General features: G+C 51.1%; 8 protein-coding genes across 8 annotated transcripts; 3 read left to right on the top strand and 5 right to left on the bottom strand.

Annotated features, from left to right (window-relative positions):
- Nucleotides 1-601: 601 nt before the first annotated feature.
- SMAC4_07363 (uncharacterized protein) lies at nucleotides 602-1,930 on the bottom strand. The gene has a single exon (XM_003347940.2). It carries the CDS (start codon nucleotides 1,788-1,790, stop codon nucleotides 849-851), a length of 942 nt encoding a protein of 313 aa, XP_003347988.1. The 5' UTR covers nucleotides 1,791-1,930; the 3' UTR covers nucleotides 602-848.
- A 2,382-nt stretch (nucleotides 1,931-4,312) lies between these two features.
- Nucleotides 4,313-7,190, top strand: SMAC4_07362 (uncharacterized protein). Its single transcript, XM_003347939.2, has 2 exons — nucleotides 4,313-6,358; nucleotides 6,450-7,190. The coding sequence occupies exons 1-2, from the start codon at nucleotides 5,637-5,639 to the stop codon at nucleotides 6,916-6,918; spliced, it is 1,191 nt and encodes a 396-aa protein (XP_003347987.2). The 5' UTR covers nucleotides 4,313-5,636; the 3' UTR covers nucleotides 6,919-7,190.
- A 44-nt stretch (nucleotides 7,191-7,234) lies between these two features.
- Nucleotides 7,235-12,210, bottom strand: SMAC4_07361 (uncharacterized protein; the record flags this gene model as incomplete). The annotated part of the gene is made up of 3 exons (XM_003347938.2): nucleotides 7,235-8,707; nucleotides 9,217-9,764; nucleotides 9,858-12,210. The coding sequence occupies 3 exons, from the start codon at nucleotides 12,208-12,210 to the stop codon at nucleotides 7,409-7,411; spliced, it is 4,200 nt and encodes a 1,399-aa protein (XP_003347986.2). The 3' UTR covers nucleotides 7,235-7,408.
- A 1,106-nt stretch (nucleotides 12,211-13,316) lies between these two features.
- SMAC4_07359 (uncharacterized protein) lies at nucleotides 13,317-15,250 on the top strand. The gene has a single exon (XM_003347936.2). It carries the CDS (start codon nucleotides 13,619-13,621, stop codon nucleotides 15,065-15,067), a length of 1,449 nt encoding a protein of 482 aa, XP_003347984.1. The 5' UTR covers nucleotides 13,317-13,618; the 3' UTR covers nucleotides 15,068-15,250.
- Nucleotides 15,251-15,400: 150 nt separating this feature from the next.
- On the bottom strand, nucleotides 15,401-17,586 carry SMAC4_07358 (uncharacterized protein; the record flags this gene model as incomplete). The annotated part of the gene is made up of 6 exons (XM_066090615.1): nucleotides 15,401-15,745; nucleotides 15,799-16,018; nucleotides 16,075-16,193; nucleotides 16,269-16,624; nucleotides 16,679-16,790; nucleotides 16,903-17,586. The coding sequence occupies 6 exons, from the start codon at nucleotides 17,584-17,586 to the stop codon at nucleotides 15,401-15,403; spliced, it is 1,836 nt and encodes a 611-aa protein (XP_065946458.1).
- Nucleotides 17,587-18,540: 954 nt separating this feature from the next.
- SMAC4_07357 (uncharacterized protein) lies at nucleotides 18,541-21,314 on the top strand (the record flags this gene model as incomplete). The annotated part of the gene is made up of 2 exons (XM_003347934.2): nucleotides 18,541-19,765; nucleotides 19,828-21,314. The coding sequence occupies 2 exons, from the start codon at nucleotides 18,541-18,543 to the stop codon at nucleotides 20,532-20,534; spliced, it is 1,932 nt and encodes a 643-aa protein (XP_003347982.2). The 3' UTR covers nucleotides 20,535-21,314.
- Nucleotides 21,315-23,546: 2,232 nt separating this feature from the next.
- Nucleotides 23,547-24,472, bottom strand: SMAC4_07356 (uncharacterized protein). The gene is made up of 2 exons (XM_066090614.1): nucleotides 24,241-24,472; nucleotides 23,547-24,173 (listed from the first exon to the last, which is right to left on the bottom strand). The coding sequence occupies exons 1-2, from the start codon at nucleotides 24,259-24,261 to the stop codon at nucleotides 23,823-23,825; spliced, it is 372 nt and encodes a 123-aa protein (XP_065946457.1). The 5' UTR covers nucleotides 24,262-24,472; the 3' UTR covers nucleotides 23,547-23,822.
- A 52-nt stretch (nucleotides 24,473-24,524) lies between these two features.
- SMAC4_07355 (uncharacterized protein) lies at nucleotides 24,525-25,830 on the bottom strand (the record flags this gene model as incomplete). The annotated part of the gene is made up of 5 exons (XM_003347932.1): nucleotides 24,525-24,635; nucleotides 24,703-25,058; nucleotides 25,123-25,234; nucleotides 25,298-25,502; nucleotides 25,604-25,830. 5 exons carry the CDS (start codon nucleotides 25,828-25,830, stop codon nucleotides 24,525-24,527), a joined length of 1,011 nt encoding a protein of 336 aa, XP_003347980.1.
- Between the last annotated feature and the right edge of the window lie 1,536 nt (nucleotides 25,831-27,366).

Here is a 27,366-nt window from a genome sequence, read left to right as displayed (position 1 = left end):
CATCTCAGCCTGACAAGGATGGAGGGATGTAACATGGACAAACAGGGTTTACAGAAGTCCCAAAAGGAGAAATTGCACAGGATCATCAGGGAATTGAGAAGAATCACGAGGCAGCCTCTGGTTGAGAAAGGATATGAAGGAGATGTTGGGGCGGATGAGATAATGCTTTTGGATGATGCGAGCGGCACAGATCAGGCTGGAGCTGGCAGATGGCACGATATAAATATCGAGATGGAGGATGTACAGCCTGGGCCTTCACGTATGGCGGAGGAAAATTGTGGCAACAGCGGTTTCAGGAAGAGAAAGTTGCAGACAACAATGGAGCAGAGAGAGCCCCAAGAGGAGAACAAGGGGAGTAAGAAGAGGGTCAAATTTACTGACGAAATGGATGAAGATGAGGAACAGGTAGAACACGACGAGAGAAGGCATAAGCGACCCGGAAGTGGTGAAGGGTCGATGGACTTTCGTTGGTGAGCTTGGGTAGAGTTGGTGGAGGAACAGTTAACGAGGTGCAATGAGCGAATAGTGTTGGAAGCAATGAATACCAAAGGATAGCGAATGACATCAGATTTCACATAAAACAAGTGTGCAAAATATCCGCCCGAAGATCACTTTGTGATTGTCCTCGACTGACCTAATCTGGGTTAAAAAGCAAGCCGAGTTTAACACCAACAGTTCCTAGTACGGTACCAGACCCATAACCGTTACCCAGAAACACCCAACCCTTTTCCTTTCCCGATGGCCAAATCAACGCGCCATTATGCCCTATAAGCCCCAGTAAAAAGAACCACCATCCCTTCATGTCCAAGACCCAAGCCCATGCATGACCCGTTCTCCTTAAACCATATTCACATCATAGAAGGACTCTCTATCCTGCCCGGATGCCTAGGTGGAATTGGCACCTCACCAGCCTTCACCGTCCTTGCCACGCCGCCACACTCAGTCCCATAGATCGCAGTCTCAGTCTCAGTCCCTGCATCAGCAGCAGCGGTATAAACAGGATGCAACTCCCCCGACACCGACCGCTCCAGTTTCACCCTAGCCTCCCAGGCCTTCCAGTCATCCTTCAGCCTGCTAGTAGCTGTTCCTCTGCCTCCTCTGTCTTCCGTTGCTGTCGTCCCTCTCAATTCTGTTGGCGTAGTGGGTGTTTCCAAGCCATCTTCGTCCACCTTCATATCCCTCATGTTTTGTTGCTCGTTATATGTGTTGTCGGTCATCATCATCCTTTCGGTGGTGTTGACCCTCTCCAACGTGTTCACTCGACTACTGCTCCCATAGTAAGTACCCAGCGTGCCGACTGTTCGTGTGGGTGATAGCTGGCTCATAGACAGGGACATTTGGCTATCTAGCGACAAGGAGTTCCATGATCGAGAAGCGTAGGACTTGCGGATCATGGAGGCGCGTTGGAGCTCTTCTTGCTCAAATCTCTGGGTGGCCGCTGAATCTTTTCGTCTGTTGTCTCGTCGGAGGAAGCTGAGGTTTAGTGGGGGGGTTTGTTGTTGCTGTGGTTGGAGTTGTGTTGTTGATGGTGTTGGTGTTGGTGTTATTAGCTGAGACTGGCTTGGGGTTGTGTGGTTTGGATTGTTTTGTTTTTGGCGTTGGCGTTGGCGTCGGTTGTAGTAGATGATTATGATGGTTGTTGAGGTAGCGAGGACGGTCAGGCCGACGACTATGCCGATGATTATCCAAGGGAGAGAGTGGTTGGATGTGAAGCTGGTGGATCTTGGGGAGGACGGGGAGGGACTGGGTGAGATGAAGTCCCGAGGATTAAGTGATGGTCTTGGTGACATCTTGGATCCGGTATGGTTGTGATGTCTGTCCGTGAGAGAGAATATGGCAAGTGTGTGAGTGCGTGTGTTATTGCTAGAGGGAAAGAGTGTCTCTCTGTGACAATATCAAACTGGAGAGAACTTCAGGTAGTAATAACACGGATAAGAGATCAGTTACCCAGGATAGCGACCCCTCTCCATTATGTATTCAAAACAATACCTTAAGTCTCAAAAAAGCGGGTGGTGACATGATGCTAGGTAGTACCAAGAGGCGGCGCAACACAGAGAGCACAGAGACCTACCTCACACCCAGACTTAGACAACAGTCTCATCGCCATCGGCATACATACCGAACCACCAACACTAAACCCGTATCCAAGATTGACCCCCCTAGACCAGTTCCGGGGCCGGCCGGGCGATCATTGGGAAACCAACTCAAAAGCTCTGGGGTCCCGGTTTACAGTTGAGTTAGTAACAAGGTGACCCACGGATCCCACCTTCAAGGTCTCTACTGAGTATAGATTAACTACTGCGCCTCCAATCAACAAGGTGAGTACAATACGCATGGGTGTATTATCGATTCGCGCATGCTGCCCTTGAAGTAACACAAACAAAGTGCCAAGCCGTGGCTCTAGGTATACCGGACTCGGGCTGAACTGTGTCCTCATGTTGTGCATCCATGAATCGCGAGCTTTTCTTTACTAGGAATACCTTGGGTAGGTCAGAGTATGCAATGCAGGTTGCCCGTGATAGTACTTTTACCACCACCCATTGAAGGCTTTTCCGAACAGTGATGGCTTGTCGTTCATTGTTGGGTTTATCGTTCTTGACGAAAAAAAACGTGGTGTTGACTGGGTGTTCCTGGGGTGGTGTCGTTGCGGTTGAAACGTCCGCCCCAATCGGATGGAGGGCTAGGAGAGGCGCAGCCTGTCGATATTGGCTGTGAATCCTCTGAACGCTGCTATTCGCTCCAGTTGGTGCAGTGGGGTTTTCGGTTGATCATCATGGGTTGCGTGGGATGTAACAAGCACTAAAGCGTTACGTTCCCGAAGTGCATGCAGCAGGGCAGTTAAAGAAACATGCCGTGGTGAAGCTTCCGGCACTCGAGGCCTGGAAGGGGCCCTGCCGATGCTAAGGTACGATGTGCTAAAAATTGTCTCCCTGTTTGTGTTGGGGCCCGTGGTTGCTTGCAAGCGTTCCATTGTGTTGATCCGGGGGGCATTGCGCCTATATGTAACCAGATGTTTGGTTCCGTGGGTTGTTGGTGTTGGTTGTTTTGAATCTTAGCTTGGTAGAAGCCATCACCAACGATCCTGGAATTGCCCAACAACGCACGGCCTTGGATTGTTGGGGCGTGGCATAGTTCTTGGACCTCAGCTATGTTGCGCCCCATGGTCTCCATCACCAACCATGTCTAGGACCTTCGACCCTCTGGTTCTGGTGTTTTAGATCCTGCTTTTCTTCGTAACGGGATTGCTCGTGTCAAATCCGGACACGGCTGGACCGTCTCCGCGTGTTTGCTCGTGCTCTTCTTGTCATCCTTCGGGAAAGCCTTCCATTCTTATCCTCAACACGTGTTTGTCGATCGTCGGGAACTTATAACGCCTTCTCTTCGTATTCTCGAGCACGATGTTCTTGGCGTCTCGGGCCGTCAACCGACTGGAGGAAGATGAAGAGCGGCTGACATAACACCAGAACCTTTTCCACCACATGATGTTCAGGTTGTGTCTTGCATGTTGAACGTCGTCAATGTCCAAATTCGGGCCTGTGTCATTTTTGGACCCTCGTGTCTGTCGGTCGGTGTCTTTGAAAGTAGCCGAGAGCTCAGAGGATTTTGTTTTGAAGTTGTAATACTGTACAGGTCCGAGTGCGGGGCATAAGCGGGCGAGTGGAACGCGGGGTAGGCGGGCACAGTGGAGACCAAGGGCCGTGCCGGAGTGCGGGGCTCGCGGGGCCACGGCGGCATGAACTCCGAATTGCGGAGTCGGCGTTTGCAGACAACAGTGGGACCGTCCGGACCCACTCGCGGATTTCTGATGGAGCCTCGGCACCAGTCACCCCATCCATCCCTCCATAAAGGACCCGAGTCACAACTTCCACTTGTTTCTTTCCTCCTTCCTCCCCCGTGAAGCTTCGTCCCCTTCAACGCTGCGTTTCTATGCTACCGACGGAGAGTCTTGCCTCAGCATTTCTTTCACCCATGGCATATGAGAAATTCGGAGAAATCGCTTCACTTCAATCACCCCTCTGATCGCGTCAGGGTGGGCTCACTTCGGTGGTCTCGCTTGACAAGATTATGGCAATGCTGCCGGCAACGGCCTCGCGCCACACCGCGTGTGTAATTGGCATCAGAAAAGCAGGCTTCTTTCCTGCGCGCGCTAAGACAAGCTGGTGTGTAAGTCGTCCTCTGGGAGAGCCATTACGAAGCTTGTGGGTAGAACCACTTGAGTGCAATACGCAGCGTGCAGTGTCCGTCTTCTCTGGGAGACAGACCTGTACAATCCGATTCCGATTACTTTGTTGAGGACGAAGCTTCACCACCCTTTTTCTTTCTCAGGTAAGAAGCACATGTGTCGACTCCCAAGGACAAGAATACTACTAACAATGCTGTCAATATCCCTCCTCGACAACAAGTCAACCTGCGAACCATTTCGGCCGGAACCGAGCCTGACGATCTCTGAGGGAGAACTCGACATATAATCGACCGCCATGTCTCCGCCGCGACTGCTAGCACATCAACCAGATTTCGGTAACGCAACAAAGCCACACCCAGGTGACATTGGGGGCCGGTTGCTGGTAACAACGGCACAGACGTGGATGTGCTTGATCGGATCTCCGACCTCAGAGAAGCAGTAGGGGACACACAGCATCTGATCGAGGCTGTGACCTACTCCGTCTCCAGACCAGAGCAACGGCTGAGGCTTGGAAAGTTGACCATAACGTCCTTAACCCCCGTGCCAGGGTTAATATCCCAAGCCAGTCACACGGCCGCCCTCGACGACGATGCTAGACCGAGGCAGGTAAGCTGACAACAGGCAAGGCTCGGCTCCTGTGTCACCCATTTATTGCCCTGCACATCATCCAGCCGCTCCACTGTCCCACCTTCTCACTTGGGTACTATGTTTCGGTTCGTGGCTCATTTGCCTTGTACAGTCGGGCATTTACTCTCGGGACCTTTTAAGCCGTGATGATACAACTGTCGGGGTAGTCCCCCACTGTTTTCATAAGGCTGATGAAACATACAACAGGGTGGGATGTGTCATTCAGGAAGTGGGATTTGCTTCCTTTTTTCATGTTCTTGGGGACACCCTCGCGCTGTTGAAATGCAGTTTGCTTGGTGCAGAGAACATAATGCTTGCCTCAGAAAGTGCTGAATCATTTCTTCATCTTCATCTTTAATCTTGAAAGCTCAACAGCTCCTAGTTGTACGGACCATCTGGTGGCGCCCAAGCATCGTGATGGCTATTTTGTTTAACCAGTAAGAGCCGATGAGGCTGAGACCTCCGGGAGCACAGAGTTTCAATATTTCCGCTCTTGGGGAGCACAAGATGTCGAGCAAGATGACTGTCACCCCGATTTGTTGGAAGCTTTCATATTAATATCCCGTTGGAAACAGGAAGGTGGATGCCATTCACTTGGTTTCAGTGCTTTATGTCCTTTCTCGGCGGAGAACCAGCAGACCGAGCTTGATGGATGCCTCCTCAGACACACAACCGTGATCGACTTTACCATTAAACTGACCCCCACAGACACACTGAAGGAGACAGCAGGAGAAGGATTTGAGCCTGGGTATGCTGACAGGCACAGTGCAACCAAATATCACCAGTCACTCTCATTGGGGAAAAGACATTTGCGCCCTAGTGCAATATGCCAGGATCTCGGTCATCAGGCAGCACGAGCGCCGGGGAGCGTGAGGATATCGACACCGGACAGGCCGATGAACAGTCACCCCTTCTTCAAGACGTCAAAAGCGCCGTCAGATTCGACACTATATCATCTCCTGTCCAAACCAAAGAGAGTTCGAGGCAGAAGCCAAGTCGAAGTCGCAGCAGTCCGGACACTAGGTCAAAGATATCTACTGTAGACTTTGGCTACCCATCGAAATCAATTCCCGACTTAGCAAGACGCTGGACAATATCAGAAGAAGACGGGACAATGTCCTCTGCATCCCCCTTACCACCCACTAAAACCAGCACTGACACCGGCTCAACATCAACATCTAAAGCGCCCGCCGTCACCCCGACAATGACGCCCGTCCAAGCAGCAGCCGTGCGGTCCTTCACGGCCGCCGAGCGAGGAATCATCAAAGCCGACACCAACCTATCATGGGGCGATCCAGCCGGTCTTCCCATGCGGGGGACCAACGATGAGAACCTGGTGATCTTCCGACGGGCAATCGGCATCAACAGCGGGCTGGCTGGGGAGTCGGACCCACGAAGCCTGGAAGAGGGTCGCAGCCGGGCGGTGGGCATGTACGCCGCGGCGATGAAGGCACAGCGAGAGAAACGGGTGAAGCATGCGCTTATCGACTTTTTGCTTTATGCCAGTCATTTGGCGCAGATTTTGATTGGAGCTGCTTTGACTGGTTTGTGAGTTTTGCCGTCTACTTTCTTCCCCCCGCTACTTAACACCAACAACCACTTGGCGTAAACATGACTGACCAAAACCTTTACCATCCAGTGGCCCCTCAGCAGGTAAACACGAAATTCTCATCACTGTCCTAGGCGCAATCAACACCGTCATCGCCGGCGTATTAGCGCTCATCAAAGGCCAAGGCCTACCCGAGCGGCTGCGGCACGACCAGTCCGAGTTCAGAAAGCTGCAGGACTGGATCGAGCAGACTGAGGCGCTGCTGGCCGTGGGCGTCATCGGACGGAACCGCAAGGAGGTCGGACTACTGGTCCAGGTTGCGTTCAAAAAGTACAATGCTGTGAGACAGTCGGAGGAGAACAATCGGAATGAGAATTATGTGAGGGTTAGTTCTAGTGCGCCGGATCCGTTGGCGACTGGTAGTGGTGGTGTGCCGGCGGATGGGCACGCAGCAAAGCTGTTGGATCATCATGAGGGGAGCTATGGCAGTGCTCCTGACCATCCAGCCCGGGGTGCGGGTAATGGGCGAGTGGGGGGTGGTTCACATTCTGGACATTAGCAGAGTGTTCAATGTTGTGGAAAGCATAATGGATTTATGTCAAAGATGACTGGTATTTATATGGTCGATGTTTGTCCTGGGATGTCTTGGCGAGGATTTTGGTAAACTTCGCATCATGTCTGAATGTAGGCCCTTAGCAAGCAATACCTCCTACGTCTGTAATATCAAGCTGGAGTTGGAGAATGAAGGAATCGACTGGTCTTGCCCTGGTGTTGCCGTGATGTGAAAGGTAGGTGAATCCTCGTGAGGGCAAGAGCAAGCGTTTGCTTTCAGGGGAAGGTGGGGCGCACATGGCTAACAAATTGCTAACAACATTTGGTGTATTTTGAGGCGCTAACTGCTAATCGTCGCTAGACGTGGCATGAAATACTGACTGGCCACTGATTTCAATGCACTCTCAATTCGTTTCCAATCTCAACTCACTTTCGAACAACAGCTGACGACAAGACGCCTCCAAAGAATAAGACAGTGGCCACATGCACAATTCCCATCAAGCACCAAGTGCCTCCTCCACGTCAGGATACTTCTCCAGCTTATGTTTCGCCTTGAGCGCTTCTCTTTCCTCCAACGTGTACAAGCCATCACCACTCTTCTCGCCCAATTCACCACGATCAACGTACGTCTTCTTCAACCACTCCAGCGGTTTCTCTCCAGACTTTGCAATCTCGGGCCGTTTCTCGATATAGTGTTCCTCGACGTTAGCCACAATATCCAGTCCAACCTCATCCATGCGCTCACAAGGCCCCTTCTCGGCATGAAAAAAGTCGCGAAACAGGGCATCGATCTCCGCCGGCTGCCCAACTCCCTCCTGCAGCACCGCCAGCGTCTCGCGCTTGCACGCCGCCCAGATGCGATTGAATATGAACCCCTGTGACTGGACCCCGGGGGGAACCACCATGGGACTCAGTCCCATGTTTTTCATTTCCTGCGTCAGAAACGGGAAGATGCCTTCGTACGTGTGCGAGGAGGACATCACTTCCACATAAATGTTACGCGGCGGGATGTAGTAGTACGTGTTAAGCAGGCGACCCGGGTGTTGCAGGTGGGGTGCCATCTCGGAAGTCATCAGGCTGCTGCTGTTGGACGCGATGATGCAGTTTTCCGGCAGCAAGCGCTCGATCTCGGCCAGGGCAGAGATCTTGAGGGAGAGGTTCTCTGGGAGACATTCGATCACCATCCACGGTCCCTTTTTCTTCACCTTGGAGGAGGCGGAGGGCCCGGTGTTGTGCGCCGCGCTGAAATCCAACTTCAGGCCGTCGCGCTTGCCGGCTGTGGTCGCCTCGCGAATGTCGGTAGTGAAGTGGACGGGGCCGGGATGGGTCCCGTGACTGAGGCAGTACTTGGCTAGGTTGTCGGTGATGTACTCGGTGCAGGAGCGGAGCGCGTCTTTGGAGATGTCGTAGACCGTTACTGGACGGAGCGCGGACGCCCAGACTAAAGCTACCCGGCGGCCGATATGGCCGGCACCCATTATCAGGATGGGTTGCTCCCACATGTCTTGGTTTGTGGGCGGGTGCCATTGGGTGAGTGATCGCGCGACTCGTTCGGGGGCGTGGGAGATGAATAGTTGAGTGGCATGTCGGGAGAATTGTGCTGGACTGCGTGTTGCTCGCCCACGTTGCTGAGAAGTGCCGATCGAGAACTGCTGGCCGGAGGTAAACTGGGCACCACCATATGCGCGAAGAGAGCGAGCGCCCCGGTCCCAACTCTTCCGGAGGTTGGAAGGTCGGCACAAGGAAGGTCGAGTTACCACTGACGGGAGAGCCATGCTGACTTTTGACATGATCTTCTACGTAGGTCAGTGTCTGAATCAGGCGCAAGAGGTCCAGATGGGCGTTGATGTTTATGCAGTTTGGCAGACACAGAAAGATCAAACCCCAACAAGACCGCGCGCGTTTGCGGTAAACGACTTCATGCATTATCCCCTAGGTGACCATCTGTGCGTCACCTTTGGGATGGATGGCGGTCACTGCATATCGCAGGACCTGTCTGTTGCTCAGACCCCGGGTTCCTGGCACCTGACGAGCTTTTCACATTGCCTCGCTTCCTGGTATGTCTACCAATCTCGTCACTCTTATGTAAACCTTTGCAAGAAGATATATGCTCAATTTCCACACATCTATATAAAACTAAGTATGGAACGGGCCACGACACAGGATCTCATCGAACTGTTGGACCGGCGTTCGAACCTCATCGCCGTCCGCGTTGCCTCGAATATTTCTTTTTCTCCTTCCCTGCAGCGCTCTCCTTCTTCGACTTTGCTGGGAGTTGCCTAAATATCGATACCTCCGACCTCACATGCGGGACCGAATAATAGGGGTCCGTCTCCGCCCACTCAGCAAAATCCCACAGTCCCGGAGTGATGGCAAGACGAACAAATTTACCCTCCTCATCCGGTTGAATATCTCCCAGATGCCCAGTCGGGTCCTCGCTTGCGACATACTCATCCTCAAGGACTCTCAGGTGCATCTTGTCGGGCGCGAAAGGATAATTGTACGTTTTCTCCTCATCCCGAGGATCCCGATATATAAGCGCCCAGTTCCCCTTTGAGCGCAACATCCTCGACTGGAAGTCGCCGGCGTGGGTGATGATCTGCACAGCCAGATCCTGCAATTCTCGCTCCCGCTCCGCCCTCTCTTCAAAGAAATATCTCTCATCCTCCTCGTATTCGATATATCTTTTCCTAAAGAAATCAAGGATGCCATTCACGAAGACCACTTCGCAAGCACGCGCCACCCGGGACGGGCTTTCCTTCTCGTACATTTCCTTGAGGAACGTCGCCAGACGAGCCTTCTGCTGACAGAGTTCAGCTGTGGCTTCCTCAAAGCTTCCACTTGCTGCTGCTACTAATTGTCAAAAAAACCACAGGTTAGCAAAACGTTTCAGTCACTAACAGATCACAGAACGTCTACCAGCTCGAACAAGAAGAAAAGACTTACTAGAAGTCACCCAAAACTCGGCCAACGTCTCCTTGCCGTGTCCGAAAGCGAAGTACTCGGAATATTGCCGATCAAACATGACCTTATGCAGCCTCCTCCAGACCAACGCCTCCAACAACCACTTTCGAAGCGGGCCCGGCTCAGTTCTCCAATACGCACGTGCATGCCTTGTTATCTTTTTCATCTCAGCCCAGACCGACGGTACCTTGTTCTTCAACTCCTCATCGGTTCGTTCGTCGGTGGGGACCTTGCTCACAAACTTCTGAACCAGAAACTTGAGATGGGCAAAGTCCCGCTTGAGATCCTCGAGGGTGACGTGATCGCCGTACTTTTCGCCAGTTGTGCGTGAGAAGATGCCCTGGGTGTACGGTAGCCCGTCGGCTTGGGCTCGATTTCTCCTGGTCTGCAAGGACTCCTTGAGTTGGGCTAGTCGCGAAGTGATCCGCTCGTCGCCTTCGATGTCGGGCATGTGCCGCTGGAGCTCTTCGGAGGTTATGCTTGGGGGTGGTGAATTGTCTAAGGAGTCTGATGGGCCTCCAACGCCGCCGTCGCCGTTGTCATCATCATCATCGTTGTTGTTGTCGTCGTCGTCACCGTCATTGTTGTTAGGGTCACCATCACCGTCATCGTCGGGATTGCCGCCTGCCGCCACTCTTGCACCTCTGGCTGCCGCCTCTGCTGCTGCCTGTGCTGCTCGTGCTGCCTCTGTCGCCTCTCTTGCCTCTGCCGCCATTCTTGCTAGCTCGGCTCGTGCTTCTGCCGCTTCTGCCGCATGTCTCTCGGCCAATAACCGGGCCTCCTCCTCCAGTTCCTCATTTTCATCTTCACCCCTTCCCCTAGCCCTCCCCCTTCTCCGACCTCTCCCCCGACCCCTTCCAAGCCTCTCATCATCATCATCTTCTTCTTCCTCTTCTTCCTCTTCTTCCTCTTCTTCCTCTTCTTCCTCTTCTTCCTCTTCTTCCTCTTCTTCCTCTTCTTCCTCTTCTTCCTCTTCTTCCTCTTCTTCCCTCCCTCCACCCCTTCCCTGACTTCTCCTAGGCCTACCATTATCATCACCATCTTCATCAAAGCGCATCACCCTCTCCTTCACTCCTCCCATTCCATTGCTAACCTGAACCCTGACAGGCGGCGATTTCTTCTTCTGCCTCTCGTTCTGTTGTCTCTCCCAATTTTCCCTCCACCTCTCCACATCACTACGTCTAACATTTCCATCATTTCTCTCTCCATTTCCACCTGTTCTCGGTGCTGACTTTCGAGGAATGAGAAAGGTATTGTTTCCAGCAAGTTGTTTTCGGTGGTTGGCCTTGGGATCGGAGGCAGCCTTGCGAGCCATCAGTCCTCCTTGGGGAAGACCGGCAACGGTTTTGGCCTTTTTGGCTGGTGGTTGTTGTTGTGGGCCCCTAGTGCTCATCGCCGGCCTGGGCTCATCCACATCATCGTCTTCATCTTCACCGTTGTTACCGCCTTCCAACATTTCCCCCAATGTTCGTTTTCTGCCTGCTACTGGTGCTGGTGCTGGTGCTGGTGCTGGTGCCTTTGCTGCTTGCTTGGGTGCTGGTGCTGCTTTCTTGGGAGTAGCAGCCTGCTTAGCTGCAGCCTTTCTACCCTTTCCCTTTCCTGTGGGTGTGGCAGGCGGTTCTTCGTCCTCTTCGTTGTCCGTAGCATTCTGTGCCTTCTTGAGAGCAGCAACCTTTTTGGGAGTAGCAGCCTTCTTGGGAGTAGCAACCGTCTTGGAAGCAGCAGCCTTGGCTTTCTTGGGCGTTTTCCCCTTGGGCGCAGCCTTTTTGCCTTTTCCCTTCCCCTTGGGTGTCGCAAGTGGATCATTCCCTGCGTCTCCATCGTTTTCCTCATCATCCGCATCCGCATCCTTCTCGGTCTTCTTCGCAGCTTTCTTCTTGGCTTGTAAATCTGCCTTCCTTTGCGCTTCCGCTTCTTCTTTGGCTTTTTGCTCCTCTTCTTTCTTGCCTTTCTTTTGGGCGAGAGCTTTTTGCCGGGCTGCTCCTGCTGAGCGTGGCATTTTGGCGGTTTGTTTTCGAGGGGGCCAATTTGGCTGAGGTGGTCGGTCCAATGGACTGGACTGCACGAGGTGTCTCAATGGTTTGAAACAAGAAGTGTCGTCGTAACAAGGTTCAACGCGCGATTGATTGCTACGTAGGTTTTTGAAAGCCTCGCAAAATGCCCTCTTTCTCAAGGAGTGGTAGTAATCGAGTGGTAGTAATCGAGTGGTAGTAGAAAAAACGATTGAGCTGGATCTCTTGTCTCTGGGGTTTGGGAATTGGAACTGACAAGCGATAGTTCCCTTAGAACTGGTTCCAATCGCGGCGGTGTTGCAATTCAACGGGGTTATCAACATTTACGTCGTCCATCCAACAAACAATGGCTCCCTTGATGACCGTTTGCGGATGCTCTACGATGGTGTTGGCTTTCTTCCCGGTGTCTTTTCTTTGTCCATCCCTAAGTGGCCAGGGCCCCCTTTGAGCTCCCAACAACTTCCAGGAAGCTGTGCCGCCGGTAGAAGTCTCCCGGACGCATTGTTTTCTGTTTTCTTCCGTATGGGTCGCTTGGATTGGATTGTAGTCGCATCGTTGCACGTTTTTCTCCGCATCTTGCGATGTGTCCGGCTTACAGAAATCCGCTTCCCTAGTACTACGCAGATTGCCGTTTTGGGCTACACAGTATATGCCGAATCTGGTCATGGTGGTTGGTCTGTTGGTCAATTCTTCGTCCTTTGTCTGGCTACCAAACTGGTGAAAGCTATATAAATGAAGGGAGCAACGGACTATCACCGTTTGTGGTCCAGCTCATTGCCGGCGGTCTCGTTGGCAAACAACTGGGTACCTGAGGGTATTCATTATGCCCAAGATACCTCGGCATCATCATAGTGTCGCGGAATGGCCATGAGGCCGATGATATTACCAGTGCATGCTTACTAACTCTTCAGCTTGACGGCTGACACTCACAATTTCTACTAGCAGGAACACCGTACAGGGGAGAGAGATGTTATTTACCAATTGCTATTCAAAGTTTGACATCCAGTGTCTTACAACATCCTCGACGGCAGAAGAACAAATTGCTCCTGATCCGTGCAATTCAGAGTGTCTGGCAAATCCTCCTACAATACGAAACTCTCGGTGGGAGCCTCCGTACCAATTCATTTTCTATTGTCAAAACTCTCGTTTCCAATTGAGAGCACAATTTCTCTGTCGGATAATGTTCCTCCCAGACTTTTTTTTTCCGAGCTCTGACCTAAGAACATTATCTCCGTAAGGTCACATTCGGCGCTTGGTACTGATCTGGACGAAGTGCGAGCGGGAGGGTCTCAGATGTGAAGATGCAAATATGCACGAGTCTTGACATGAGCCAATGATGTTCAAAGGTTTTCTAGGCAACGACATTTATGCTTAAACATGGAAGGTGTCGTTGAATGGATGTTGATCCTTCCTCGGACCTCCTGTCAGTCCCGCCACTACCGTCACATTTCCGATAGGATACTCAGCAACTACAACTCCGAGTATTGTTCAACATTCAATATTCGGCTTTGGTTCGTAGTAATCAGCTTCCTACGGCCGCTTCCCCCAATCAACTTTACCAATGGGCGCATTTAAGGGTACCGTATATGGTCGACTATTAGTCATGTCCTGACGTTACATCATTTTGGGACGGAAAGTAAACATACAAAGCAGGTCTTCGCTCTTCTTGGCCTCAATCGACAACATTGAGTGAGAAGCCCCCTTCTTCGTTCCCTCTACTCTTCGCCCAAGATGTATCTCCCATTCCTCACCCTCCTAGTAACCCCAGGACTAGTCGCAGCAGCCATCCAACCTCAAGCCTACGCCTCCTCAGCAGATGGCAGATACAAACTCTCCTCCTACAGCGCTCCGGTCCGGGGCACCGGCACCCCAGGCACCAACTCAACATGGAAGCTCACCATAGACGACACCCCCTCCGGCCGCAAACAAACCATCAAAGGCTTCGGTGCCGCCGTCACCGACTCCACCGTGTCCGTCTTCGATGCCCTTCCCTCCTCTCGGCGCACCGCGCTTCTCAACACCCTCATGACCTCTGCGGGAGCCAACTTCACCATGATGCGCCACACCATCGCCTCTTCCGACCTGTCCGCCAACCCATCCTACTCGTACGACGATTCCACCACCAACGGCGTCAACGACCTTTCTCTCCAAAACTTCAACCTCGGCGACCGCGGCTCCGCCATGGCCTCTCTCCTCGCCGAGATGCGCCGTCTCCAGCCATCGCTAACCCTCATCGGCTCCCCCTGGAGTCCACCAGGCTGGATGAAGCTCAACCGCGTAATCCAGGGGACCACAGTCAACAACAACCTCGATCACGCCTACGCCTCCCAGTTCGCGCAGTACTTTGTCAAATACCTGCAAGCGTACCAAGCCCGCGGAGCCAAGATCGACGCCATCACCATCCAAAACGAGCCGTTGAACTCCCGCGCGCAAATGCCGACCATGTACATCTACGCCGACGAGGCCGGCGATCTGATCCAGAATAACATCGGTCCTGCCTTGCGCAACGCGGGTTTAGATACCAAGATCTGGGCTTATGATCATAACACCGACCAGCCGTCGTACCCTGCCACTGTCTTCTTGAGAGCGGGCGGGTACGTGCCGGCTGTGGCGTGGCATTGCTACGCCAATCCTCTGGATTGGTCCGTTCTGACGACTTTTCATAACGCTCATCCGAAAGTGGAGCAGTACATGACCGAGTGCTGGACTTCGGCAAGACAGCCGACGCCGTGGCATTGGGTCGCGAGCTTCACCATGGGACCGCTGCAGAACTGGGCGAGCGGAGTGACGGCGTGGGTGCTGGGGACGGATACGAATGATGGGCCGCACTTGACGGGCAGTAATGCGTGTGATAAGTGCACGGGGCTGGTGACGGTCGATACAGCGGCCGGGACGTATAATTTGAGGGGAGATTATTACATGATGACGCAGTTTTCGAAGTTTATGAGGAAGGACGCGGCGGTGATGGGTGGCACGGGTAGTTGGACGTATGGTGATGGGAGCGGGCTGGAGAGCGTGGCGGCTACGAACTCGGATGATGGGAGTAGGGCGGTGGTGATTGAGAATAAGTTTGGGAATGGGGTTTATGTGACGGTTGAGGCGAAGAGTGGGGAGCTTTGGAGCGGGCTGGTGTACAGAAACTCGGTGGTGACTTGGGTTCTGCCGGCTGTTGAGGCTTGAGACAGGTGACTGACTCCGCATATCGAAGGTCATGGCTTCATGAACTGCATGTCTATGTAAGTAGGGTCATCATGGGTTTCCAGACAATGTGCAGCTACGCAGAGCTAGCTAATAACCTTGATTGACTATCTTCTATACCCAATTATTCTACTGTACACAGGGCCCTTTCGATCTTTCGGCTCCACCTCAGATGGTATACTTATGTATGTTCCATTGTTATTGCGGATAAGATGTGATTACACAAAAAAAGATCAGCATATCGAGTACAGATCCCCGTTCCTAGCATGGCCACCACGCAATATCGTGAGAGCAACTGCACAAGGGACTGGGTATCTAGCGGGTGCTGTACTCAACCGCCACGTTCTTTGACCCCTGGCGCTTGCCGTTGTATATGACCGCGAAGTCAATTGAAGAGCCAGAGCAAGTCATCTCGATCTCAAAACTCATCACGTGGTAAACATTGCCCAGTGAGTTAGTTCGGGTTGGCAGTGACAAGATATCGACGACCATATCCCAGTTGATCGAGCAAAGTAATTTGACAGTTGACTCAACCCGGTCCGGGGGAGGAGAAATGGTGGTCAAATAGATCGTTTCCCTGAGTGCCGTACACTTTTCATCGGGGGAAAAGATTCTGAAGAACTGCTTCTTGATCGGTTTCTTGGTCGAAATGTCCTCGCCCTAAGGATGTTAGTAAGCCTGTGAGCAGATTCCTGTATGGTCAGGTTACAAACCTCTAGAAGGAACCAGTCCATTTGCCGTTTGGCGCACCACCTCTGCTCAATGTCAGACCAGAATTTATCACCCTCCTGGTGCTTAAGGGGATCCCAGTCGGTAAAATAACTGGTACCATAACTCGCACGCGAGATCCTGGCACCAATCTTGATGGAGCTACCACCAATCCCAGTTGAGGCCGAGGCATGAAAAACAGCACCACGGCAAATTGCCGTCCAGCTGAGAAGAAAATGTCAGCAACGTGATGGCCTCTCCGAAGCTGCGTTTGTACTTACGGGTCGGCACCCCTTGCTTGCAACACCTCTATGTCTTCACTGAGCAGATGATTTTTCATAGTCTTGACCCTCTCAAACAGATATTTGCATCTGCCAAATCCACCAACGAGGATGACGTACTGAATAAGGATTTCGTTAGCTTAACCTGGTCTAACCATATGGATTACGTTCGAAGACACTTCAGCAGGGCGTACCTTTGGGTAGACATTGTGCTTCTTCATCACAGCCAAGGCCTGACGGTGTATCAACCGATTGATTTTGTAAATCACGGGATTGAATGCCCCTTGAATTTCCTTGGAAGTGAATGTGACCTTTGGGAGCGAAGTGACCGTAAGGCGCTCCTCGGGGGCCAAGCACTCCCAGGGAAGATTGAAAGACCAAGTCTTGTTGGACTTGGTATCGAATCTCTGCTTGATGCCATGCTCCCATTCGTCATGGATCAGACGTTGGCGAGTCTCAGCTGATAACATATCCCATTTCTTTGGCTGCATCTTGTCCTTGAGCATGTTGACGAATGCCTCGTCCACAAATACTGCTCCGCAAAGTCCACCTATATTCTGGTAAGTAATTTTCCACGTGACAATACCAAATTCCATGTTCATACCTTCCCCTCTGACGCTTTCTCTGACCACCATTGGATCTGACTGTGTGACTGAATACGAAATCACGTCGGCCGTACCTCCTCCACAGTCGACCACAACAAAAGTATCTCCGGCCTATAAACAGAGAACGTCAGTTGTGATGGATCAGGAATACCCAGCCACTATACACAAACCTTGATATCCTATCAACTTGTTAGCAATGAACTTAGGACAGCTCCGCACAAGCATTTCTCACCTGTCTTCCTTCCATATCAGCAAAAGTTGCGATGGCTGCCGCTTCGGGCTCTGACAGAAACGTGAGTTCAGTCTCTCCAGCAGCTCTGGGTCCTAGGATACCAGCGATGTTGGCCGCCTCTCTCATGCGAGAACGAGCGTAGTCGGGCCAGATTGCGGGAAGCGTCATTACCACATGGAATTTTGAGTAATTTACAAGGGTTTTGCTGACACTTTCTGTGATGCGTTGGATGCAGTGATTCCACAGGCAACGTAGGTAGACTGCTATAGCTTCAATGGGTGTTCTGTTATGGCTCCTCAAGTAGGCGCGTGCCTCCAAGATGCGACTGGAGGCCTTAACATCCTCGGGAAGATCTTCCTCGTCGAGCAACAACAACTTGAACCATTTGAGTTGGTCAGCATCTTTGGGAACAGAGTACCCCCAGTTTACCTGGCCTTCGCCCAGAAATGACAGGGCGCTTGGAGTTTTTTCCTCGTTGGAGCTAGAGTAGTTGTCGGTGTCCCAGCTTGTAATGACCTGCACTTTGTCTCCTTTGGTCGACCATGTGTAAGCCACGCCGGAGAAGGTAGTACCGAAGTCTTTTCCAATGATGATAATGCTTCTGATGCTTGACTTGGCAACCTGATCTGGGACGGATTCGTTGAGATCAAGCTCTGCAATCTTGGTCAAAACCATCTTGACTTTGGAATCAGATCAGAATCATCGCCCGTGATGTAGTGTCGATATAGTAAGAGCTGAGGACTTAGTTTCAGCATGTCAGTCTAACCTCCAGTACGTAACAGAGCGCATGAAAGATGCCCACAAACAAACTTACTTGCAGATATGATATCTAGCGTCAGGGTCAAGTGGCAGTCGCTGTTGTAGCTGGTATGTACCCTGAGACGCAAAAGCGAATGGTGCCAAGTGAAGATGCTTGTCGTAGGAGCGGTTGGCGCGAGAAAGAAGGACGATGGTACAGGGGATGAAGGATTGCTGGTGGGGTCGGGAGAAGTATTCGAAAAGGAAGGGGCGTGTTCGAGCTCAAATAGAGCCGAAAAGGAATGGTGTCTCGAAGAAGTCGGGTCCTTGTACTACAGGAGTTGCTCTGGTGTGCGTGCTCGATGGAGGTACGGGAACCGGCGGCGGGTTGTTTGGAAATAATTTTTTGTGCGTAACCCAAATTGCGAAGTACAAACGGCAAGTGCCTTGCTGCATTCATGAGCGGAAAGAATATGGTAGCCGCCCGGATGACCACTTAGATTACTTGCACATCCAGATACCAAACACGGCAGGCCAATGATTACGCGTAGCGTGACCGAGAGATTTGACGTCAGTGATGGAAGGTGGTTACCTGGGCACTTCCCGCCTCAGATACACACACTTCCATTCACTTCCACCGTCTTCACCCTGTTCGGGCCCAAGAATTTCCCTCTGCTTCTGATCTATCACTCCGCAGAGCCACACAGGTCCCTCCGACTTGTTGCTGTTACCGAACAACTCCAAAAGCCAGCGTCAGGCAGCACATCACATCCGGTCAAACACACGCTCGCCCGCTAGGAGGTAAGTACAGGCACTTGACCCATAGCAAGTTATGTGAATACTCTTCGCCGATTTCTGACCGTCAATCGTCACAGGCAGCGTACCGACAAGATGGCCCCCTTGCACCCTAACAGAACCAAACCATTCGAGGGTGGTTTTGACGCACCTTATAACAGAGATACGAACACTTCTGACTCAGCCATAATCCCGCACTCCAACAGACATTCCAACAGAGACAGTACTAGAGATGCCAAAAAGAATCACTCACCTGCCAGTCACACCAATCAGGAGTTCTTCGAACATGAGGACGGGCTCACTATACTTTCAAACCAGCCATGTGCGCCAAACGGTCAAGCTTCTGATCGACTGCTATCGGGGCATGGGAACAGTATTGGTCTTGTTGAAAGACTTTGTGGCTCCATACAGAGGCTCAATCCGTTTTCCCAGGACACAATTGATGGGAGTGTTTCGCACATGCACACCACGGGCTTTGTCGGACATCAGCCCGTCGCCATCTCAACATTCCTTCACCAAGATTACCCGAAGGGAACCATTAAGCACAGCCCTGCATCAGATGTCGACTTCTTGGAGGTTCGTCATCAGAGCCAAATGTCCGACATGTCTTCGCAGCTAGCAGACAAGGAAGCTCGCTATCAGAGCGAGATCGCTCGGTTGGAAACCCGTAGTACTGAGTTGTGGGACAGATTGAAGAATACAGAGCGTCACTGTCAAGACCGTACTGCTAATTTGAAGAGTCAGAAGGCAAGAGCGACAGACGAGTGGGCTCGAAAGGAAGCACAATACCGAGACACAATTTCAGCGTTGGAAGCTGATAAGGCCAAAATGGCAACGGAATCGAGAGAAAGAGATTCTCGAAAGCAAGCTGCGATCTCAAGCTTGGAGGCTCAGAACTGCAAGCTTGCAAGTAAAGCCGCCGCCCTTCAAATGCAGTTGGATGCAGCATGTGCGGATTTCGCAAAAGAGCTCGCCGAAGCCCGATCGAAGAACTCCTTCAAGCAGGTGAAAGCTACCGACACGGAGATTCAGGGGTCGTGGAGGGATCTCTCATTTTCGGTCCGCCAATTCGTTAAGGAACACTGCCCGCCCTCCTTCTCTCCACCGATGTTGCAGGAACGTCGTGTGGTCGATCGGGTTCCCGAACTCAAGCATTTCTGTCTTGACCCAACTTTGGTATTGCAATCCCCGCTATTCTCACAGTCTTTGCTAGAAATGTGCATATGGGGGTATCTGTACAAAGCTGTGTTTGTACCACATGCGGATTATTGGGCAGGAAAAGTGGGGAGGAGCTTCATGTCCACATGTGTCCGTCTCCAAGGTAAGTACAACCTCATTTCCAGCTCACAAGCCCTTGCGACATCCGCTTACATATCCATTTAGACCTTATCACCCGCAATTCCAACAGCCGGACCTCCGGTTCGCTCCTTCCCGCATTTCATCAATGGAGGTCTGACTCAATGCACCAACTTAAGAAGCTTGGAGCCATGAAGCCCCCATCGAGCGAATCTATGGCAGTCAACATGCTTGATTATATCGCTCCCATTTTGAACCAAACTTCAACGGGTGTCCTAACTTCGGCCACGGCCATGGATGCAGTCGAAATCATGCTCGCGGCTGTCAGCATGGACAAAATCTTTCGGATGTCTAGGGCTCACTACACGGTCATGATCTCCAAGGGGTTCCCGCCGTTTCACCCGCCCCTTTTTGGGTTTCCGTTCGATTCGGCCGGTATGGAGCAAAAGCCCGAGTTTGTGGGTTTTGGAGACCGGAACGGAAGTCACCCCTCTGTCGTTGACCTTGTTGTCTCCCCGGCCATCGTCAAAGCCGGCAACACCGATGGTGAAAATTACCAGTCAAAGCAGTTCCTCGTGAAACTTGGGGTTGTTTGCAGCATCCAGCAATTTTTCGTCGACGCTAAGAAGACCCAGGCCAAGACGGCCTCTTCAACTCGCCAAGATGTAGCGTCGTCTTCTAGTCGTACTGTTCGCACCAGGGCTATGGCTTCGGCGGAGCGGGAGCATCCCTCGGGCAAAGAGGATAGATCAGATGTCGACATGCTTGACTATCCTGACAACGATAGCAAGTAAGGGGATCTCTAAGGGGGATTTTGTGAGTATCATTAGGGTCATAGTGTTGTTAGGTGGTACAAAGGCATGAAGAAGAGTTGTTTTTTTCCTTTGTTCTTTTCATGTCGTACTCGATTTCCCGTAATAATCTCACGCTTCTCCCGCGTTTAATCCTTTCTCATGGCTTGCGCTTTGCCGGCTGTTAGCTCGCGATGTTCACACAAGATACTCAACCAGATAGTACACAGAAAATACGAAACAAGCAAGCTTGATAATTTAACTACACCAGGGCAGTTTGCCATTTGGTTTGGCTCCTAGCCCGAAGTGAACCATTATTCTACTATAGAGCAGTTCCAGAGAACATTGTTGCCTCAGTCCATGGTAAGGTGTTGTGTCAGATACTATGTTCCAGCAAGGACTGGGTAAATAATGAAGACCGCACGACCAAGATGGAGTAAAGACAGAGAGGGCCACCAGCGCCTTTATTTCTGAGCGCGCCCCTTCCCCATTTTGGGTTCCATGAAGCCATTTGTCCTTCTCACCAACCTATATCGTCGTGGAGGTTCTCGAAGATGGGGACCAGATGCGTAGATGTTTTGGGCATTCGACACGAGGTCAGGGCCATCGACCATGAACACAATGAAAGGGTTGATCCCATTGTAAAACCCTTCGACAATCTCAAATACCGGCCCAACCACTATGATCAAGAATGCCGCAATGCAGAAGGCTCTCAGATCTGTCCTCTTCTCCTCCAAAGGGTGTTCAAGATAGCGTCTCCCCCAAAAATGTCCAGGGACTTCTCTGCCCGCGCCTTGAATCTGTTGACTCCAATTATGCAGTTGATGAATAGCAGAGCCAGCCAATGGTTCACTATCAGATAATCAGCGCATCTAAGTATTGTGACAATTGGGGCTGTTAGTATGGAAAGAAGATATCCCAACATGGTAAATGTGCGAGTGCTGGCGGTGTCCCGGAAGATTAAATTGTAGTTTCCGAACGAGGAGTTGTTGATGTCGCGGTGCTGGTCATTTTGAGGCTTACGGTAGTTGAGAGAATAATTGGACTGCCAGTGTTGCATCATGTGAGAAAGAAGGTTGGAGAGGGGTGGCAGTGGAGGGCAGAATGGGGAGGGAGAGACATGCCGAGAGATGTGTATTTAGTACTCAGCCGCGGTGAAGAATATATGCTGGCTTGACCAAGATCCTCAAGCGAGGGTGTGATGCTCCAATCTAGAGGAGGGATAGTCGTGAGGTAATTAGGTCGAGTTGATGTGTGGATAAAGGGTACGCGTCTACGGGAGGATTTCAGAGTGACCGCTTGAGGTTGATGAAGATGCTAGAGAAAATAAGATCAGAACGATTTTGGTGGTGTAACACCCAACCAAAAAAATGGTTACCTACGAAGACACTGGTTGATAAGTTGTGATAATTTGATGAACAAAGAGAGAGAAGAGGACATGGAGAACCCGTCGGGGACGAGAGCAGCAGTGCACACACAAGAAAACTTGAAGGCAAGGCAAGCAAAACTTGGTTGCATTAGAAGTATACCAGTGCAGGTAAGTTTGAAATTTAACTTTCAACGTTACAAATCGTAACAGAATACAAGCTTTCAGCCCGTCGAACGTCATCAAGTGTGATACCATAGGGGACGCGTGTAATTACACCTTTATTTTTTTACCGAAACGTACGCTGAACTCAGGGGATACCTTTACCTCAGTATGTCTGCCAGGAAAAAGGAGTGCATGCCATATGAACGTGGCTGACCAAAGCAAGCATGTCCTTTCACTTGCCTTGACTTGCCCATATTTATTCTTTACTTTGCCAGGCCTTCAACTTTTCTTTCCTTGAGATTGCCTCCCTTGTTTCCAGCACTGGACGAGAAACCAAGTAGTTTGCAGTAGGGATGTCAGAAACCTGGAATCTACAGTAGGGTTTGCAGTGATGTGCGACTTCGTTGGGGGTTGTATAAGAAGGAAATGCATTTGTGAAAGCAAGGAACCATAGCTCCCGGTACCTCCCGTCAATTAGTGTCACACGGACATTTGCCCATAGTTCTGGGTTAGGGTTGCCGAGGCTTAGCAGAGTCTCAATGCCTGACATCAGCCTCATGAATGCCCGGTGGCCGCAGGCCGCGAGGCTCAACCTCGCTTTGGCCAGACTCTCAGCTACCAGCATCGCTCACCCAAGCCCCTCTCGACGCCTTCAGGCTAGCGAGCCAACCACCGAACTGCCGACGACGCTAGTAAGCGAGATGAGGCAATCCCCAGTCATCACAGAAGCGATCACAGCAACCAAGCAAGGATTAGAGCAACCGAACGAGGATCGGCGCCAGAAGAAGGAAGTAGAATGGTTGAAGGCACTCAGGAAGATCCACATGTATGAAGATCGATAGATAGATACCCCGAGGCCTCAAGCAACAAGGCTTGGTACGTACCTTAGTACGCACCAAACCTCTTTGGCATAAGAAGGCCTTGAAGCCCGGCCTAGATGGAAAGGCTTCAGAGGATTCAACAAGGCCTTCGGGACCAAAGTAGTTTATCAGCGGAATTGAACTACTGTTCCAAGCCCAGAACACTGCCCTTGTCACAATTAGCAAGCTCATCAGACCAAGTGTCGTAGCCGATAGTCCGGGTCACATACTTGTCGCCCACCTTCTTGCCCTAATAATGGAAGAGAAGTAGAGTGCTGTGACTCTCCTCCTGCACAAGTCGTGTAGAAACCCTTTCTCAGATTGTTCGTGAACGGGAAAAGCGAGGCTTGGGTGTGTCGACCACCCTTACGCCATCTGATTGTGCACCGCTCCTCGACCCGTGAAGAAATTCAGACTGGCCCGGGAAAGTAGATGTGTGGTAAATAAATCTATCGCGGGCGTTGACTGATTATCTTCGGTGCTGCAAGGGTATACATCTCCTGAGTGATGGGTTACTTAATCAAGATATCGTCTGCCTGCGAGCCGTCAGTCATCTTTTTGAGCCAGAAGCTTTGGGGCAGATCGGTTGACAGAAACTCGGTGGCTACTTCGGTTTTTGAGGTTTCAAAAACTCACTCGGATTCGTTACTTCGAAGGGTACATTCTGTGTTCTGTCTATCTGGTCGAGTGCCAGTTGGGCTAATCATTGATCTAGTGTACATTGTGAAACTATGAGCCTTGCTTGCTCGTAACCCGAAGATAGGCTCCTTGTGGTGCCAGGTTTAGCACGCAAAGGTGCGATAAATGGTTGGAATGCGGGATTCCATGTTGAGAGAAGTTGTAGCAAAATTTGAGGCAATTTTCTTAGAGCAAAAATATAGCTGAGAGTCTGAGAAATAATCAACGAGTGTTGTAATCGACTTTAACGCTCTTGGAGCCTTCCTTCTTGCCATCGCGGTAGATGGCAAAGCCAACTGACTCACCTGAGCAAGTCATCTCACAACGGTAGAGCAGTTCACCGTCAACTCTTCCGATCCGGTTGGTGAACTTCGGCAAAGCGTCAGGATCGATGATGGTCTCCCATCTGATAGAGCACAGCTCTTTGATGACCTCGGGATCCCATCTGGTCGGAGGGGGGAAGACGTTTGTTTGCAATATTTCCTCATCTTCAGGTGCCCTCATGGGTCCATGGCGATCAAAGGTTTGTTTGATCGAGCGGCTCGTGGGCTCCAGGGCCGAAATATTGTCACCCTGTTTATGGTAAGCTGTCTGTCAGTATAGTTATTACCTATCGAGCATTTTTGTGAATGGTGCGTACCTCCTCGAGAAGCCATGCCATCTGGTTACGCGCATAGTATTGCTGCTAAATGTCGCAAAAATACTTGTCTTCAGCGTTGTGGCGCCGGGAGTTCCAAGGTTCATTCCAACAAATGCCATAGCTAGCCCGTGCAACTCTGGACTGGACTTGAACAGAGAGCTTCCCGATTCCGGATTGGGTAGCGGCATGGATGACGGCTCCGCGACAGATAGCTGTCCAAATTTGAGTACATATTTGGTTAGCAATTCTGTATGAAGTGATAAAAAGGCCACATGCAAGAAGTCTTACGGCTTTGCTCCCTTTGCCTGGAGGATCTCAACCTCCTTGCCGAATCTCTCTTCCACTCTATAGAACAAATAGTTGCACCAGCCAAACCCGCCGACCAAGATGACGTACTGTATCATCCCACGAGCCAGTAAAGGCAATAATGGGAGATTGAGATTTTACTTGTCATCATCTTACCTTTGGGCTGACTCCCTCCTTCTCTTTGACGGCGTTGATTTGACCATCAATAAGATTGTTGATCTTCTCAATGACCGGATCAAACGCTCCCTTGACGTCTTCTGGGGTAATCGTGACTGTGGGAGGGGATGTTTCCATCCCACGTCGATCTTTGACCAACATGCATTCCCATGGGATGCGAATGTTGTAGAATTTTCCGGAGCCCTTCTTGAAGTTCCGCTTAATCCCAGTCTCCCACTGGGTGTGGAGCATGTCGCGCCGACTTGACCCATCCGTTCTCTCCCACTTCTTGTCAAATTTGCTCTTGAGGACATCCGTGAATGATTCGTCAAGGAACACGGCGTCGCACAATCCACCTGTCACTGCATCAGTATCTTGTAACAGTTGCTCAATACGCACCGGAGGATTGGGGATGCTTACCACTTCCTTTCACGCACTCCTTGACGATGATGGGTTTGGCCTGAATCAGTTTGTAAGAAATGAGATCAACCGTTCCGCCACCGCAGTCGACCACCATGAATGTATCCCCGTTCTGCTCAGAAAAGTTGGATTAGCATTCGTTGAAGAAGTCTGTGGGACTTTGACCTGCCTTCACATCGAACCGTCCTTCTATGTCCGCAAGGGTGGCTATGGCAGCTGCCTCGGGCTCAGAGATGAAGGTGAGCTGTGTCTCAACCCCCATCTTTTTGTCCAGCATACCAGCATGCTCGGCCGCAAGTCTCATTTTCTCGCGTCCGTAGCTCGGCCAAATGGCCGGAAGCGTAATTACGATGTGAAATTGGGCATACTTGACCATGCCTCTGCTGATCGATTTGGTAATACAATCGTGGCGTGTTGCCAAAGGTGGTGCAAAAACGTTGTGACTGCTTCTTCTGCCGTCTTGTTGTGTTTCTGGAGATACTCACGGGCCTTCTTGATCCTGTCGGAAGTCCTGATCTCTTCAGGAATATCCTCGTCCTTGAGGAGCAGAAGCTTAACCCATTTGAGCTGTTCCTTCTCCGGCTCAATAGCATAACCCCAGGTCACCTCATTTCCCTGACCGTAGGAGATAGCGGTCGGTGTCTTGCACTCGTCAGTGTTGTCACTTGAGTCAGCGTCCCAGCTGGTTATGATCTCGATTTGATCCATTTGGTTGGACCAGGTGAAGACGACACCGGAAAAGGTCGTTCCAAAGTCAATCCCGGCAATGATAGTTCCTTGAGAACTGGCCAATTTGCGGGGGGATCGTCGCGGAGTTGGAGGCATTTTGATCTCAGCGTAGCTATAGCGAGTAGATCTTCGTGGACTCTGTCGAACCGAGATAGTTTGGTACCTAGAAGGAGCGGGGGTGATTATTAGTCAATTATTCGGTGATTGCGCTGACGAATTTCCCAAGGCCTGTGTCTAGATCTGATGGCCGGACAAAGGAAGACTCATGAGTTGGGAGTGCCTGAGGATGGCCGACCGGTGGTGTAGGAAGGATAAGGTGAGGGCGGGGTGATGACAAATTCATGGAGGATTATGACAGCTTCAACGATGCAGCAGCTTACCTGGCAGCCTGGCAGAAAGTAGACTGGCTTTGTGGCAGAGTAGAGGAAGAACAGCAGGGTGATATTTGCCTTTATCATTAGCCGTGAATGGAGGACAGGAAGAGTTGTCGTAAGAGGTATGGCGAGAGAAATCGTCAAGCAATGCACGGTGGGAAAACGCGTCGGGAAAAATATGGTGAGAGAAAAAGTATTGAGAAAGGTTGACGGAAGCTGGATGTGCCGTTTATGAGGGATGTGTTGTCAGGAAGAAACAGGAAGAAGAATTTGAGTCTAGTCTTGCCATCAATGGGGGAAGTTCGAGTGGGGAATCTCACGGATTCGGTCTTAGGTCGACGTTCTCAGGCACACAGAACAACGGTATGATGGAGGGGGTGGTCCCATTCATTCACTGAGCAAGGATAGAATAAGTAGTGGTGTGGTTGTTTCGGATTGAGCCAAGCTTCGAGGTCGCTGTCGGCGGCTTCAATAAGCTAGTCACTGCCCGTTTGTCAAGTAAGGAGTGACAAAATAACGTCCCTGTACTCAGGCATATCTGAAAGCTATCTCTCCGAAGTGGGGGTACCTTTACCCTGCCTGTGACTAACAGACACTTCTAGTTGTAGTCGGCTTCATCTGCCTATACTTAGGAAATACTTAGCGTAGTGCTTTAATCGAGTACGTCTAGAAGTATACGAATCCTATCAGTGATCTGGGTTATCAAGGTAGGACGTACCGATATGTCCAGATACCTTTCCGAAAGGGGGGATACTCCGCGTCAAAAGATAAGAATATGAGACTGCAGTCAGTCAAGTCCAGACCTTCTGCGACTGGATGGTGGAGTCTGGTCCTTCTGATCTTCCAGTCCTATTGAAATCTGTCAGTCAATTTTTTATTTCAACGGCTGGCCCTGGGGTCTTCTTTCGACATTCTCCTGTGCCACTACCCAGCTGATTTCTGAGGATCTCACTTGCTTGCCCGCCCAATCAGGCTACTTCGAAAATCTGAGTAAATTTGCGCCATCAATACCTGATACACGATAGGCTAGTCATCAAGAACGGCTTGAACAATTTCCCCTCCCCACTCCACAATCCTGCTTCGCGCCTTGTGCTTGGAGAGTATCAACTTGTACTCACCATTGTGTCCGTTGCGTAATTCT

Source organism: Sordaria macrospora, chromosome 3, assembly GCF_033870435.1.
Source record: "Sordaria macrospora chromosome 3, complete sequence".
In the NCBI taxonomy this organism is placed as follows: Eukaryota; Fungi; Ascomycota; class Sordariomycetes; order Sordariales; family Sordariaceae; genus Sordaria; species Sordaria macrospora.
The sequence above is the reverse complement of the archived record's forward strand: the minus strand, read 5'-3'. Positions and strand labels throughout refer to the sequence as shown.

Bases quoted from the DNA above. Each gene is read 5' to 3' on its own strand.
- SMAC4_07362 (XM_003347939.2), top strand. From the start codon at position 5,637: ATGCCAGGATCTCGGTCATCAGGCAGCACGAGCGCCGGGGAGCGTGAG. The intron at 6,359-6,449 runs GTGAGTTTTGCC...TTTACCATCCAG, and splicing joins GGAGCTGCTTTGACTGGTTT to TGGCCCCTCAGCAGGTAAAC.
- SMAC4_07356 (XM_066090614.1), bottom strand. From the start codon at position 24,261: ATGGCATGGCTTCTCGAGGAG. The intron at 24,174-24,240 runs GTACGCACCATT...TACCATAAACAG, and splicing joins TGGCATGGCTTCTCGAGGAG to GGTGACAATATTTCGGCCCT.
- SMAC4_07359 (XM_003347936.2), top strand. From the start codon at position 13,619: ATGTATCTCCCATTCCTCACCCTCCTAGTAACCCCAGGACTAGTCGCA.
- SMAC4_07363 (XM_003347940.2), bottom strand. From the start codon at position 1,790: ATGTCACCAAGACCATCACTTAATCCTCGGGACTTCATCTCACCCAGT.